This window comes from Pristis pectinata, chromosome 22, assembly GCF_009764475.1.
Source record: "Pristis pectinata isolate sPriPec2 chromosome 22, sPriPec2.1.pri, whole genome shotgun sequence".
NCBI classification, from domain to species: domain Eukaryota; kingdom Metazoa; phylum Chordata; class Chondrichthyes; order Rhinopristiformes; family Pristidae; genus Pristis; species Pristis pectinata.
The window spans coordinates 23,446,599-23,464,286 of record NC_067426.1 but is presented as its reverse complement, the minus strand read 5'-3'; the positions used below and the strand labels follow the sequence as shown (position 1 = coordinate 23,464,286).

General features: G+C 39.3%; 1 protein-coding gene across 3 annotated transcripts in view; it reads right to left on the bottom strand.

Annotated features, from left to right (window-relative positions):
* Positions 1-5,389: 5,389 nt before the first annotated feature.
* The window catches only part of LOC127581698 (uncharacterized), a 58,030-nt gene continuing 45,731 nt past the window's right edge, over positions 5,390-17,688 (bottom strand). For all 3 annotated transcript variants that reach the window (XM_052036336.1, XM_052036338.1, XM_052036337.1), the window contains exons 7-9: positions 16,575-16,696; positions 13,007-13,105; positions 5,390-9,273 (exon numbers count right to left, since the gene is read on the bottom strand). In XM_052036336.1, coding sequence (XP_051892296.1) covers positions 9,013-9,273; positions 13,007-13,105; positions 16,575-16,696 — 482 coding nt within the window. In that variant the 3' untranslated portion in view covers positions 5,390-9,012. The remainder of the gene's footprint in view (positions 9,274-13,006; positions 13,106-16,574; positions 16,697-17,688) is intronic.

The window sequence follows — 17,688 nt, the reverse complement described above, 5'->3', positions numbered from 1 at the left end:
GGAAACTGTTAGCAACAGATTAAAATAAGCTGATGAAAGAGAATGGAAATGATCTAAGTAAAGCATTTTTCACAAAAGGGAAAAAGTGTCCTTTTAAACGGATAAAGTAGTTTAATATGAGACGAGTCATTTGGTTTAGTTTTTGATTCTAGCTTCTTTCCACTATGGCATCTAGCTGTTTCTGAACCGAGATCAGCTTTCTGCCCTTGAATGCCATTTCTGGTACTAGGTGCACTAGCACACCAATACTTTATGCCTCAATGACTACCGACCAGTGGCTCTGACATCCACCATCATGAAGTGCTTTGAGAGGTTGGTCATGGCACGCATCAACTGCCGCCTACCAGACAACCTGGACCCATTGCAATTCGCCTATCAGCGAAACAGGTCTACAGTGGATGCCATCTCCCTGGCCCTCAGTTCTGGAGCATCTGGACAGTAAAGACACATACTTTAGACTATTGTTTATTGACTACAGGTCTGCCTTCAATACAATAATTCCAAGCAAGCTTGTCACCAAACTCCAAGACCTAGGACTCAACACCTCCCTCTGTAACTGGATCCTTGACTTTCTAACAAACAGACCGCAATCAGTGAGGATAGGCAACAATACCTCCGGCACGATTATTCTCAACACTGGTGCCCCACAAGGCTGCGTCCTCAGCCCTCTACTCTACTCCCTATAAACTCACGACTGTGTGGCCAGATTCTGCTCTAACTCCACCTACAAGTTTGCAGATGATACCACCAATGTAGGCTGTATCTCAAATAGCGATGAGTTGGAGTACAGGAAGGAGATAGAGAGCTTAGTGGAATGGTATCATGATACCAACCTTTCCCTCAATGTCAACAAAACAAACGAGCTAGTCATTGACTTCAGGAAAGGTGGCGGTTTACATGCACCTGTCTACATCAATGGTGCTGAGGTCGAGAGGTTGAGAGCTTCAAGTTCCTGAGTGTGAACATCACCAACAGCCTGTCCTGGTCAAATCACATAGATGCCACAGCCAAGAAAGCTCATGAGCGCCTCTACTTCCTCAGGAGGCTAAAGAAATTTGGTTTGTCCCCTTTGACTCTCACCAACTTTTATCGATGCACCATAGAAAGCATCCTATCTGGATGTATCATGGCTTGGTATGGCAACTGCTCTGCCCAGGACTGCAAGAAGCTGCAGAGAGTTGTGGACACAGCCCAGCGCATCATGGACACCAGCCTCCCCTCCTTGGACTCTGTCTTTACCTCTCATTGTCTTGGTGTAGCAGCCAGCATAATCAAAGACCCCACCCACCCGGGACATTCTCTCTTCTCTCCTCTTCCATCGGGTAGAAGATACAGGTGCCTGAGGGCACGTACCACCAGACTTAAGGACAGCTTCTACCCCACTGTGATAGGACTATTGAACGGTTCCCTTATACAATGAGATGGACTATGACCTCACGATCTACCTTGTTGTGACCTTGCACCTTATTGCACTGCACTTTCTCTGTAGCTGTGACACTTTACTCTACTGTTACTGTTTTTACCTGTACTACATCAATGCGCTCTGTACTAACTCAATGTAACTGCACTGTGTAATGAATTGACCTGTACGATCAGTTTGTAAGACAAGCTTTTCACTGTACCTTGGTACAAGTGACAATAATAAACCAATACCAATATCTTGAGCAGTAAACCAAATTTCATTTTGTGAAGTCAGCTACACAAATTCTGGAGTCATTTATTTTGCGCAGTTGCTGCGAGAGATACAATGCCCAGGAGCAACCAGCTCCTCTGGGAGCAATGTTTTCATTGTTCGTATTTCTATTAAAGTTAAAGTAAACACCTTCTGTGCGAAGCAATTGAGATATTGCAGTCATGAAGCAAATCCAAAAGAGTGTAATGAAACTGAGCATTAATTCTGATCACAATACTAAGAATGACCCCGATTACCAGAAACTTGACTAACTTTAAAAAATTAAAAGGATGACAATGATAATATTAAATATTCATATGTGCTTTGAACTAACAATGACAGAAACCATATGTTATAGCAACAACTTGCACTTATACCACCTTTAATAATACGAAGCATCTCAAGGCACTTAAGAAGAGCTATCAGAATAGATGACTAAAAGCATGGTCAAAGAGGCAGATCTAAAGGACTTCTTGAAGGCAGAAAGAAGTAGTAGTTAAGGGAAGGAATTCCAGTATTCAGCATCCAAGCATGAAATAGCTCACCGTCTATGCTGGAATGTTTAAATTTGGTGAAGTGCAAGTTGTCAGAATTGAAGGAGTGATGTAAATCTCAAAAACTTGTAGGGCTGGAGGAGGTTCCAGGCATGAAGAAAGGCAAGATGAAAGACACTATGATGCTGGAGGAACTCAGCAGGCCAGGCAGCATCTGTGGAGAAAAGCAGGTGGTCAATGCTTTGAGTCAGGACCCCTGCTCAGCTTTTCTCTACTGATGCTGCCTGGCCTGCTGAGTTCCTCCAGCATCATAGTGTTTTTCGTCTAGATTCCAGCATCTGCAGTCCTTTGTTTCTCATGAAGAAAGGCAAGGCCATGAAGGAATTTGAAAATAAGGAGGAGAATTTTAAAATTATAACAGGGGGTCCAAATAGGATACCACTTCTGGGAAACATGGTAATTTGCTGCTTCAGAACTTCAAGACAAAGCTAAAACGATAGCAAGATTAGACAATAGAATTACCCAAAATACTGACCATTAAAATTTTAATGCTATCTCTAAATACAATCCTACTGGAAAATATTTTGTGAACTTGCTGTTTTAGGAACTTCATGACAAAGTTACAATGATGACAAGGGATTATAATAGTCACCCAAAACAATGAACATTTTGCCGCCACAAAAATCTGTGAAGCCCACTGAGACGATGGGTCAACTTTGCCACATACCGCAGTAAGTGTAAAAGCAGATTTAAAATTACATAAGTTACCGTGCATTAGTAAGCCACAAACACAGCTGTTTGCAGTTCACTCAACACAATGGACCATGCTGTCTGGCCTCCTGGGATGAGCTGCCTTGTTCATGGGGAATGTTTAGAGAAGCTGCTTCATTCCCCTTAAGACAGAGAAGGTTAGAAAGAGATTCAGTAGAGGCATTCTAAGTTATGAAGGGCTTTGACAGAAGAATAAAGGATAAAAATGTTTTCTGTGGCAGTGGGGTCCCTAATTAGTTTATTGGGAAGAAAGCCCCAGAAAACCAAAAAGATTTTGTTATATAGCAAATATTATGATCTAAAATGTGTGAAAAGGTGGGAGAAGCGGCTATATTAGTAACTCTTAAAGTGGAATTGAATACGTAACTGATAAGGTCAACTTTGCAGGATTATTGACAAGGAACAGGCAAGTTAAACTGATTGAATAACTCCTTCAAAGAGCTGACAGAGCACAATGAGGTGATTGACTTTATCCTGTGTTGTACAATTCAGATTCTTGGAAATCTAAGCTTGCTGTTTTGAAGGAAGTGGAGCAAACTGTGTGATCGCTGAAATAAGCTGGTTTGTGTTGCAGAAAAAAACCAATATGAGATATGAGCTGTGTACTTAATCCACATTTGCTACTTTAACAATCCTGTAGTTTAAAAACTTCTTTTAGTAGTTTCCATAAGCCTGCCTATGTAAGACCTGCTGAAATACATTTCCTTTTTCTTTGACTACTTGGCTTCTTTTTAAATAAAAGGAACTGTAACCAATTTATCCTCTTTTCCAAATGATTCTACACCCAACATGGGCATCTGATTTTTGGCATACAACTTTAATAATGGTAAGATTCAGCTACAACCATATGTTAAGTGGAGTGGTTTAAGTGATCATTCTAAACAGATTTTCCTGTCAGTGTGTCCCTTGTCAAATCCCCAGCATCATGAAATGAGTGTAATCTTTTCACTGGTCTGGCCTCAGCCACTAGTGTTCGGTAATTTAGCAAAGACATTAATGAAGCTCATTTATCCCAGGGAATGTGAAGACTAATTGCAATATCACAATACCCTTGTAGGTGCACTAGATTATTCTATTACACAGAGTCCAAAGTAATGATAAATTAATTCATTAATTCACCCTCCATTTGCAGCAATAGGTGCAAAAAACTCAGATAGACAGAAGTTGTCAAATGGAGCAATAGTCAATGCACATAACTAATGGTGGACTCGTCCCATTGCATTTAACAAAATCGAGTTTTATACATGTTAAAACTTCTGGGGCTAACTTACCTTCTACACAAGTAATAACAGATTTACTATAAATGTAAGTAAAAAATGCTGGAAGAGCTCAGCAGAAATTTAAAAAAAAATTATGACTTCATTTAAAACCATCTCCAAAACATGAAAATTTAAAACAATCCGGGCACGTTTATATAACTAAGAGGATGCTTAATTTGGGCTAAAAATGAACTGTAAACTTAATAGTTGTCAGAAGGATATACTGTAAGCACAGAGTCTTCCAGCACACGTTTTATATATTGTCATGTACTTGCCCAAAATATATGTTTTACAACATTTATAGAATATATTAAAAATGCTGGTAATGCTTAGCATAATTATACAATTTACCTGCATAATGTCCTTCATCCATAGTTACTAGTTGTGAATATCCAAGCCATAAAATTTCCAATTTGTGTGTAAATCAGTGCCAGTTTTTTGAAGTCTTTGTTGACCATGCTGGTATGTTGTATACATTTCCTGAGCCACACCCACCACTTGAGGCCTCATAATGGATGTAAACACACAAATTAACCAAATTCACCACTAAGCCTGCAATTAACTGGAGAGACTGTCCAAGTACCAGCTTCCTCAATGACTTTGGTTGTAATACTACCACATAGTGGGGCCTAAATAAGCCCAGCCCACAGAAACGCTTTGGTGACTAGTTAACCCATACCCATAGACTTAAATGGCTATCAAAATTGGGAAATATGTTGAATGCTTGTGAATGTCTCCAAAACCATGAAAATTCAATCACGTTATTAAAAATATTTATTAAAAAAGAAGAAATATCTAAAATACCAAAACATTTCAAACAATTAAATGCACTTACTGTTCGTTTGCATTGAAATGAATGAAGTTGCCAAACATGCCTCAGATTTAATAAGAATCAGGTTCAGAGGGCAAATTTCCCAGTGTAACTGTTGGGAAATTGCAGCAAGTTGGCACGGTGCCACTAGACTCCAGGGGCACAGTTGAGAAGTCAATGAGATGGCCCTCTCCGAAAATTTGGGAGTTCTGCTTTCATATATGTTTGAGGAAGAGTATCTAGCTTCTGATAGTCTTGGAGGGAAATACTAATAGTTTCATGTGGCACTGCAGACATTTTTCAAGTAATACAGTTCAATTAAAAAAAAGTTTTTAAATTCTGTAAAATCAAAGTAGCAAAATACAACACCACAAACCATATGTATTCGAGTTTAATTTTATTAGAGCTCATTTGATAAAACATAGATGCCACATAGAGTCATGAACAAGGAAATTACCTGAAACAAAAAGAATGACGTTATCCTAACAATAGCGCAGTTAAACACTTGTAGCCATTGTGCGGGAAACAATGTTCTACTGTGGTTTTGTTAGAACTAATTCAAAAATATTCATGATAGACAATGGAAAAAGAGAGTTAGTCACATTCATGATACCTAGATAATATGCATTTCTCTTTCTATATTGATGCAGAACTCAAAAATATCAGGAGGCCCTTTCACCTTAAATGCAGACTGAAGAAATTTTTAATATAGTCAAGTGGTGTGTTCATACGTTTTCTGCTTTGAAAGTATTAGTACTTCTCGGTGATGATCTACCAGTCCGCTGTACTATTACAATGGTCTTTACAGCAATGTTACATGAAATTATATCGGTCTGCCAATCAGAAAATGAACGTTGCACCTTCAGCCTTTTTAATATCTGCCCATTTGTCTTCAGAAAAGAAATAGTAATTTGCTATGTCAGAAAGAAAATTAATTGGAACCAGACATGGGTAGCTTAAAAGTTAGGATGAGTTTATATAGTGCAATTAGAAGGTAAAAGTGGAATGAACATAAATACATATCTATGTATAATATGTATAATTTTCAAATTGAAAACTGGAATGTAAGTAGCTTTTAGTCTACCACTCAGTGACTGTCATCATAAAAATCAATGGTGGGACAATTAATCAATGCTGTCAAAATGAAACTGCATTAGTTTTGTTATCCATTACCTCTTAATTAAAATGATATGCAGCAACACATCAACGTGCCCAGCATCTGGTAGCTGGAACACAGTAATAATTTTTAGTGTTGCTGAAGACTTTGTAAGTTCAGAATTACAAAGTAGCCCAGTCCCGAGTGAGGGAGCTTCACAAGAATGACTATTAAAGCTGAGGAGCATGAGAAAAGCAGTTTTAAAGCAGAACACACTTCTATTTTCAAATGTCCTTAATTGGCCCTGAGCCTCTCATCACAGAAAGAGTAGAGTGGTTGAAATATTACAATGCTAATAGCAAATCTCCAACTGGTTTGAGTTAATTCTTTGAGAAATTAAATCACCCCTTTAACAAAAACAAAGTCCACAAATCTTATTAATTAATAATCTGAAACAAAATCAATGAAATAACACAGCTCCCGAAAATCCAGTATTATTGTTTAGGGAGAAAAACAGAATATTGTTGCTCAAGTGAGGAATATCATTTCTCTTATATGCTTTATTCATATTCTATACATTACCCTAGCATTATAGAAATATAATTCTGTTTGAATTTTATTACATTCCAGTCAAACATATCTTTTGTGGTTAAAGCAAACATCACAAGACATGGGTTTAAACTACATATTCACATACGAGCAGGGTGACCAGACCTTGCCAGAATCTGAATTGGCTATGTGCTCTGCAATGACAGTGCTGGCAGTAGGTACAACAGCAAGTACGATCAGAGTTACTTTCAACTTTGCTCAGATAATTCTTAAAGGACCTGTTCAGGAGTGAAACTGCGGAGAATGAATGTCAAAAATAATGCAAATTCATTGCAGACACTTGTAGATAAGGAGAGTAAACAGTAAAGCTCCGGAGTATAACTCATTCTCTGGTGCATAGATAAACTTCTGACCTAAGGAAATGGACTGGGTGTGGGTAAAAGGTGAGATTTCACTCACACAAACATTTTCCTCAATATTGATAAAGAAGCAAGTGACAAAATAAATGCAGGTGTTTCCAATGTCAATTTGAAATATCTCTTCTGTTTTCTGTGGATCTTAATTCTAAGTTTGGCTAAAATTACCATATATCAATATTGAAGATTAGACAATATTGATGATAAGGTCTCGAATGGCTGAAGTTGAAGGGATATGAGAACAAGGTTGTTTAACCTATTTTAGCATATGGAGGAATAAACATTGGCATGAACTGATTGGACTGATGGCCTAGCTTCATGTTACAATTTCTATGTACTCCCATGCATATTTCCACAGCAAGATCACTCACCTATTCTCTTGACTATAATAAATGAGAAAGCTCACTTTTTCATTGTTTGGTCCCTTTGTACAAACCATTTTAGAAGATGTGAATATTATTAGATGTGAATATTATTCACATCTAATTTGTTCAACATTGAATGTTACTTCTGGACACTTCTAATCTTACCTTAATGATATTTAGTTGGGGAGAGATGGTCAATGAGTTTATTGCATCCCTCATTCTTCTGCAGATTGAATAAGTGAGCTTTATGTATAAAAGATAGAAACAACCAGCTGGAGAATTCTAACTGATGTTGTTAAGTTTTCTATAAATAATTAAAGGAATTAAGGGGTATAGGGTTAGTACAGGAATTTGGTGCTGTTGTAAAATATCAGCATGATATCGCACAATGGAGCAGGGGTGAGGGGCTGAATAGTCTGTTGTAAAGAACTGAAAAGAACAGAATCTACCTCTGATTCAGCAGTATGTGCAGTTTAAGAGGGAAATTAGAGTGGATTGCTGGGATCTGAGTGCTGCTAGGAGCCCCTTAGATCTCTTTGATGTTTACCCATGCCATACTTTCATACTCCCTTCTGCACCTCCTCTATTTCGTAATGAAGGATAACGTCCGGCAGAACTTTACTCTGTCATAGGTCCATCATCTTTTAATCAAAAAAATATTGTTATTTACAATAAGCTATAAATGTTTCAACGTTGCAAACTCACAGCACTGAACAGGCCCTTTAACTGTATATACGGTCTGTATATATATTTATACATATAAATATATATATAGATATCACTTGACATTACAATGATTTATGCTTATCTAGAACCATTATATGTACTGCATAAGCCTTTTTCTGTATAATTCTTTATGCTATAGAAAATTTGAGGAAAAATTAATGTTTCCTATCACTCCATCTGTAGTCCACAATTCAAATTTCAAATTATTGATATTCACTTCAATATCAAATATCAATGAATAAACACTGCTGCCTCTGCTAGATTTGGCCTATGGTTGACAGTATTTTTTAAGATTGGCAAGGAGACAGTGTCCATTTTCTCACCCATTTTGCATCACCCATTGAGGAGCCCATAAAGCAACTTTGTTAAAACATAAATAGTAAAAAAACTGGCTTGCTGTCTTTTACAATTAGTATGAATTTGTTGGTTATTTCAATGTTCCTTGTTAAAGCCAATAAGTGTATTGAAGATCAATGTTACCCAAATATTTTGAGACTGTAACATTTAATATGGTAAGATTCCTATGGTGTTTACATCATGAAAGCATTCATGATCCTTTTAATATTTTGATTTTGATTTTTTTCTTCTGTCTTCTTCCCAATCTTTATACTTGAAACCCTTGATCTTTTTAGCAATGGTGAGAAAGACAGAACCATTACCTCAACTCAGAATTGAAACAGATCCACTTGTGGGTGGAGAGATCTGTTGTCTTAATTATATTAAGGCTGATTAGTTTCACAGAAAAGTCTGCTCACTTTGAATACTGACATAAAAAGGCTTATGCAGTTTTATGCTGATGTCCGAATTATGTCTTGAATATATAAAGTCTGGTGTGAATTATTGGCTCCTGCTTTTAAAAACTAAAGGGTGCAAAGTGATTAGCCAAAGCAAACATAGCAACTGCATACACAATCACCTTCACAGACTGCGTCATACTTGCAGATCCAATTAAATTTTCTTGTCCATCTAGCTTCAGACAGGAGTCAGTGGTTGCCTCACAACACTCCTGGATACAGGTTGATGCACCGCTGCTGGAAGAACAACCAGATGAGACTGTGTTGCAATTCTCGTCACAGCCACTTGTCCATATGTTGCTATTTGTCTCCTTTTCCAGCTGAACAAAAGAGAAACAACCAAGGACATACTTCAGCTTAGACTGTAGCCACTCATCATCCATCACAACCCTTCTCATAAATTTCCTCAGCTGCAATTGACAAAGCAAAATGGACTGGCTGTCACTGACACAATAAATTGCTGCCATTAATGTGGTAAAACAGCCAAAAGATCTGTACAGGAATATAATCAAATCTAAAAAGCAGTTAATAGGGGAGGTAACCACAGCTTATGTAAATACAAAAGGTCTTGTTGGTAATTTAAAGAACTGCATTAGAAATGGGTAGGACATAAATTGTGAACTAACCACTTTCCTGAGGAATGAGCCCTATTCCTGACCCAGGAATTAAATGAGATAGAGAATCGGTAAACTTGGTTTAACACCTTCCTTGCGGTTTACCTCGTACCACCTGTCGCAAGCTGCACACCCACTCAGCCCCAATATTCTTGCCTTTTGTCACTCATTACACTCTTCTTCAAAGGTCTATTGTATGCCAACTGAACTGTGAATAGATTCAGACATTCATAATTTGATGATTTCTCATTGCTATTCACTGTCTTCCCCAAGTGCAATGTTTCTAGAACTAGTAAACTAAAGGCAATCAAAGAATTTTATAAAACAACATTTTCATTGCTGTTTGATTGTTCCCCTGGGCTGCAAACAGCAGTGTCCTGGAAATATTAGATTTTAATTCCTGGAAGGCTGGCAACCTTAAGAATTCAAGCAAGCAGATTGTATTAAAAATGGGAAATGCTGGGGTTATTTATCAGGAGAAGCAGCATCTGTGGAAAGAGAAACAATCTTAATGTTTCAGGTCTAAGACCCTTCATCAGGACTGGAAAGTGTAGGACCTGGGCATATTTAAAATTTCTGAAAAGGAAAGGGCTGAAAAGTCTGCCTGGCTGATTACATTTTGACAGACTGGGATGCAAGATTGACAGACAAGGAAGAATTAGACCTATACACTGTTGAGTTTAGAAGTAAAATAAGTGTTCTCATTGAAACAAACTAAATAGCCACTAAGTTCAACAAGGTAGATGACAGTGGTGTCTAGAAGCAGGGATTGCAGTCTCAAACACTGGGTCGGACATCCAGCACAGAGATGAGAAGAAATGTAATCTCCCAGACGATGGGGAATCTTTGGAATTCTCTGTCCAAATGGGCCATGGAGTTCAGTCACTGAGTATAATCAAGACACCTGAATGTGCTGTAGCTGCTGGGTCAATAGAAAATTTCAAGTCTGGGATCAACAGAAATTTATTGGACAAGGAGCATATATTGATCGTAAACTGGTACTATATTTGGAATTGAGGTAAGGTCAACTATGAATCAAGTCTGATGAGTTAAATGACTAAATTCTTTTCAATGCTCCTGACATGACATCTATTAGAAAATGCAGCCAGTTTTACATGGTCTTCTTAGAAGCGTGTTTCTAAGAAGAACTTAGAAATGTGTTTCTGCTTGAAAAGTTTCCAATTCTGACAATCTATAAATCAATAGAAAAGATTACTCTTTATTGTGAAGTGAAGATATTCAAATAATAATGGTTGTTGTGATGCAAACTGAGGACACAGAAACTGCAATTGCTGGACTTGTTCCTATCATTTACAGGATGGGGGCATCTATATTTGCCCTCGGGAATGTGGTGATCAGTTGTTTTTTGAAGCACTCCAGTCCTTATGGTCCAGCAGTTAGCTCCAGTGACAATGAATGAACATTGATATACTTCTAGGTCAGGATGGTGTGTGAATTGAAGGTGGTGGCATGACCTGTGTCTTTGGTGGTTGAGGTTGTGGATTTGGGAGATGTCAGAGTTGAGTAAGTGAGTGTGCTTTTGTAAATGGTACACACAGCAGCACAGCATTCCAGAGGTGGAAGAAATGAATGCATAGGGTGATGGAAGGAATATGATTCAAGCAGGCTGCTTTGTCCTGGCTGGAACTGAACTTCTTGACTGTTGTTGGAACTGCACTCATCCAGACAAGTGGACAGAATGCTCCTGACAAGCCTTGTAGTTAATGGAAAGTCTTTGGACAGTCAGGAAGTGATCATTCACTACAATGTACCAATTGCTGATTTGCTCTTTGCATTGTTCAGTCTTCTGTATTTTCAATGGAATGTATGTGCTTGGACCCATTAAGTTTCTTGGCAATGATAGCATTCAGAATATTGATGCTGGGGTACTCAGTGAGGGTAATGTCACTGAATGTTAAGTGTAATTGGTGGACTCTATCCTGTTGGAGATGGTCATTGCCCAGAACTGTGTGGCAGGAATGTCGTTTGTCTCTTATCAACTCACGTCTGAAGGTTATCCAGGTGTTGCTGCATGCTAATGGACTGATCTACTTTCTGGAGAGTTGTGTCAGAATTGAAGATTGTGCAGTTATTGGCAAACATCCCCACTTCAGACCTAAGGATGCAAAGGTAGTCACTGATGAATCAGCTGATATTTGGATGAGGGGAACTATCCTGAGAATTCTTGCAATGGTGCCCTAGGATTGAAATATTTTTTTCCAATGACAACAGCCTCTGTCCTTTGTGTGACAGTAACCAGTGGAATACGTTCCCCTTAATGCAAAATGACTTCAGTTTTATTGGTCTCTCAATGCCATATTTGGTCAAATGCTGCTTTGACGTTATGAGCTGTCGCTCCCAACTCATTTCTGGAATTCAACTTAGTCTATGTTTGAACCAAGGCTGTGATGATGATTTCTGTAACCCAGCAATCCCGTGAACACCGAAATGAGCATCAGTAAGCAGCTTATTGGTAGTAAGTGCTACTTGATAGCACTTCTATCACTTTGCTGATGTGTTTATTTTGTGCTGCTGCTGCAAATAGCTAGTTTTCATGGCATTGGTAGTGTGGGCAGGCACGGTAGTGTAGCGGTAGCATAACGCTATTACTACGCCAGCGACCCAGGTTCAATTCCGGCCACTGTCTGTAAGGAGTTTGTACATTCTCCCCATGGGTTTTCTCCGGGTACTCCGGTTTCCTTCCACATTCCAAAGATGTACGGGTTAGGAAGTTGTGGGCATGCCATGTTGGCGCCAGAAGCGTGGTGACACTTGCGGGCTGCCCCCAGAACACTCTGCGCAAAAGATGCATTTCACCGTGTATGTTTTGATGTACATGTGACTGAGAAAGAAATACCCTTTGTATGTATGTCTATGACAATGACAATAAACTTGAACTTGATGATGAAGGGTAGAATGATTGGGCATAGTCAGGATGGATTTATCCTGCCTTTTGTGGACAGGATGTGCCTGGGCAATTTTCCTTATTGCCAAGTAGATATCTGCTTGGTAGAAGCACAGTTCTGGTAAATAAATCTGCTTCTACTTTCAGAGGGTTGGATTACGGTTCATGGAATTAATGTCAAATTACCTAATTGGGTTGAAATGAATTAGGTAATAAGCAACAAAGCCATGGCTGGGAACCTATGCTCTGTAAAGTTAATCTTCAAATTCACTTCCAACCAAATATTTATCCACTAGAATTCTGATTGAAGTGTGTGATAAACACAAATAGTATGAATTTATTAGACTTATAAGCATGAAGGTCTTGCTTCCTAAGTGAACTGGAGTCACTTTTGGATCTCTCACTGTCTGAGAGTATGGGAATTCCAATATCCACTGCTAAAGTGCAGAATGTCATCTCAAGATGTTAAGTATTTTGTTCATACATATTTCCTATAAATATATAAAATCAATATAAAAATTAGAGAGGTCTCACCTTGCAGTACGGTTCATCCACAGAGCAGTATTCTTGTTGTGAATTTTGGCTTTGGTAGCAGGTATCACCAATGCAGTTGATCAGATGACACTTATTGCCCTGCAAAGTTTTATTAAAGAAAAGGTCTCAGCTTGCTATAACAATTTACAGAACAATATAAAGAGCAGTTTTGAGTATTTTCTACTCAAGCAAGAGCAGAACTTTTTATCATAATTCCACGTCACAAAAAATGCCTGTGGGTTTTGTTGGCTTTAAAAAGCTAAGTAAAAATAAGTATCAAAACTTATTGCTGAACATGTTTCTGAACTAACTGTGGAATGAAAGCAAACCTGTGGAGTTCCTAATGTTTACCTTTATTGATCTACTTATTTGCCTTCCTTTCACAATGTGCTGTTGGAGTGAAATATTTCCACAAGCACTTGGAGCTTGTACTGAAACTCTGCACTTCACCAAGTTTTTGTGTTATGCTGACTTTCTGGGAGGGATAGAAACTTGTGCAAGGGCAATGTCCCTCAGATTTGACAGCATTCGATCCTCCAATCAAATAGCTGCAAAGAGGGTCCCAAATCCCTACCAATAAAACTACTGTTGGGGTCTGAGTCCATACTTCCCTGAGAGGCAATGCAAGTAGATAGAGTGGTAAGGAAGGTGTATGGCATGCTTGCCTTCTTCGCTGGGGACATAGAGTATAAGAGCCAGGAAGTCATGCTGCAGTTATATAAAAAACTTTGCTTAGACCACTCTTGGAGTATTGAGTGTAGTTCTGGTCGCCCCATTACAGGAAGGATGTGAAGGCTTTGGAGAAGGTGCAGAAGAGGTTTACTAGGATACTGAGGGCATTAGCTGTAAGGAGAGCTTGGACAAACTTGGATTGTTTTCTCTGGAGCATTGGAGGCTGAGGGGAGACCTGATGGAAGCTTATAAAATTATGAAAGGCACAGATAGGGTAGACAGCCAGAATCTTTTTCCAGGGTAGAAATGTTGAATACCAGAGGGCATCACTTTAAGAAGAGGGGGGAAAGTTTAAAGAGGATGTGCAGGGCAAGTTTTTATTTTACACAGAGAGTAGTAGGTGCTAGGAAATTGCTGCATGGAGCGGTAGTGGAAGCAGATAAGATAGTGGTGTTCAAGAGGCTTTTAGATAAGTCGATGAATATGCAGGGATGGAGGAATATGGATCATGCACAGGCAGAAGAGATTAATTTAACTTGGCATCATGCACAGCACAGACATTGTGGGCTGAAGGTCCTTTTCCTGTGCTGTACTGTTCTATGTTTTATAGCCTTCATTGACATCTAACCTCGTTGGGGATCAATTCTGCATGCTGCTGATGTCATTTAATGACAACCTGTCTCTCCAAAGAGGAGGAGCAGGCGGTGGTGCACTGCTCACTTCACTGAGTTCTCTTAAATTGTATTGTGTACCTGCTGCTCTGCTCCTCATTACTTCTATCCACTTCTGACAGCTTTGCCACCTTTCAAATACATGATTCTCCCCTCACTTGCATGTTCTCAAGATCTCATAGTTCATGACACGCTTCCTGTTTTGTTGCAGGTTAAGGTCACACATATTAACATGAAGAAGCCAACCACAGAAATATGGAAACATGGAAAATAGGAAGAGGAGGAGGCCATTTGGCCCTTTGGGTCTGCTCCGCCAGTCAACATCATCATGGCTGATCATCCAATTCAGGACCCTGTTTCTGCTTTCTCCTCATACCCCCTGATCTCCTCAGCATTGAGAAAGAGGATGATGACTGAAATCCTTTTGAAGAATGAATGGTGAGCATTGTTGACAGGTGGTATGCTTGCACCAATGCTAATGGAGAGGTGGTATGCTTGCACCAATGCTAATGGAGAGGTGGTATGCTTGCACCAATGCTAATGGAGAGGTGGTATGCTTGCACCAATGCTAATGGAGAGGTGGTATGCTTGCACCAATGCTAATGGAGAGGTTTAGCATACTATTACCATCTTTCCTTTATTTTCTTCTCACTTAACTGTTATCCATGAGGTTTGTTGCTGCTTCCAGAAGTCAACCAGTTTGGCCTGTTGATATCAGCAAACCTTTAACCTTGTCTATCTTCCCCCTAGTTCAGTTCCTGTACGTTCATTCAACCCTGAAGAAGAAAATGCAGCAGCACACCAAAATGCAGCACTGCGCAGAGGAACCCATCAGTCCACCTTATATCGGCAAACACCAGCCCAGAAACTGAGTGTGCACACAGTACAGAGGGTAGGTGGAGCAGATTGTTCTTTGATATCCATTCAGCGCGAGTGATAAGAATGAGGAGAGGGAGATAGCGTGGCCTAGGCATTAGCTGGTTGGTAGCATGGTGGAGCAGCAGTTACAGAGTCCCTGGTTTGATCCTGACCTTGAATGTTATCTGTATGGAATTCACATATTTTCCGTGTGACAGTGTGGGTCTCCCCCAGTTGCTCTGGTTTCCTCCGACATCCCAAACATGTGGTAGCATGTTAATTGGCTAGTGTTAATTACCACTGTAAATGGTGTACTTAAGCGGCATAAAGAAACAAGTGGGAGCTAATGGGCCTCTGAGAGAGAATAAGGGAAATAAGAAGAGGGGGTATGGGACTGATGGGATTGCTCTGCTGGGAGTCAGCATAGACCCAATGGCCAAGTGGTCCTCTTCTGTGTACGAAAGGCTGCGTGGAAATACGCAGACATTTTTGCACTGGGCTACAAGCCGAATGCAATGTTGAAAGATTATAGGGTCCAAATTCTTCTGGGTTCATCCACATCCTGTTTGCTTTGTAAGTATTGCGTGGGGATCCTCAATGATGCAACCTTTGGGACGGTCAGACTGTTGACACTGGTTTTACGGTTCATCTTCTCTCGCTCACAAAGCCTGGAGGTCAGCATAAGTAAGGCCTGCAAACGCTTTCCAGCATATTTGAACTTGTACAGAGGCAGCATTTGGATTCAGACCCTTGAAAGTGTACCAGCCCCACTGGAATAATATCTCAGGACGACAGGCTGCTTGCTGTGTTGCTATCCCTTCATTCAATGCCTGCCAACCAGCTGGATCAGACCAGCCCTGACAAAAGTCAAGTGCCAGCAACCTAAGGATGTCTATCACAAGGGTCCCCTCTGGCAATATCTGTCAAGCGTTTCTTGCTGACTTATGGCCAGTGTAAGAAAATGACATTTCAGGCACAATTGAGTATCAACTTAACACATGGGACTTGATTCAAGAGCAGGTCCCTTATGTCATATTTAAATGATGATGTGCTTATTGTTACAGACATACTAGAAATAGTGGTCTGGGGACATTTCCCTTGCTATTCTTCAGCATCTAATCAGAAGTACAAAAATATTTGTATAATTTTGGCAAAAAAAATTGAGAAATTGTGTTATCACTAAATTAATTATTGGCATTTTCTCTGAGTTCTCATTTCTTGACGTGGTTCATTTCAAAAACATCTTCATTCTCAAGGTTGAAAAATTGAAAATGTGAATTTAGAATCTTATTTGTAATTTCATTGGTTAATTATAGGATAAGCATACATCCACCCACATTGTGCTGACAATAATAATGTATACTTACACTGCCTATTGTCGTTGCAGCAGTTGTTGGTGTTGTTGGTGTTGTTGGTGTGGTTGGTGTGGTTGGTGTTGTTTCCATAGTTGTAAATTCAGTTATTTCAGTCGTAGGTTTGTCCGTCATTTCTTATAAAGTGAAAAAAATAGTCTTGGTTTAAATCTATCAGATAACAGACTAGAATGAATAATTGGCAAGAATCCTTCCCACAAGGCAACATTAATAGGTCTAATTTTTTTCCCCCAAGTCAGAAGCAGGATAAATGGGTAAAAGGCTTGGCAAGATTTAATGAAGTTTACTAGTTTTCAGTAATATCCAAGAGCTAAATTTGGTAATAACCCAAATGACTGCTCTGTGTTGGGGAGGAGTTTCAATATAGCAAGGAAGATGTACAACAATAAAATCCTGAAGCATTGCTAATAACAAAATAGTATTTTTCAGCTTGAGTCGATGAATCCCTGTGTGGCATTACCAGTTTCCTGTGTGCTGATGCAGGAAAAAACTGATCTGACCTAAAAAAAATATTGTCAGCAGATTTGACTGTTATTGTGGTGTGCCAGGTCTATTGGTTGTGACAGACAGAGATCATGGGGCTAGAATGCCACGTTTCAGTCAAGGGCTGCCAATCTCATTAAATGGTCACATGAACCTCTGGCATAAGAAGAGGCAAACAACAGCAGTGTTGACAGTGATTACAAGGCAAAGGTGCAACACAGGGCAATGTGAGACCAAGAAGGAAACTCTTTTCAAAACAGAGTTGTCTCTTTCCAAAAAGTATAAGCAAATAGCCATTGCATTTCCCACATGGTATTTGAAAGAGTCCAAATAAAATCAATAAAGGTACCAAGCTAATAATTGCTATTACCTTAAGTTCTGGAATTTCTTCCCAAAATTTACTTGTTTGAAATGTAAGATTCTAATCAGCTACCCTTTGTGACCCATTCCACCAGCCAATCTATATCTCCTTGAAGTCTTTGATTACCCTCTCACAGTTCACTACGAATGACACAAAGTGTGGAGGCATAAAGTTGGAACTTGTGCCTTGTCCAAGCATGTCATTAGTAAACATTAAGAAAAGCAGTGGTTTTTGTACCCACCCCAGACAACTCCATTGTACACT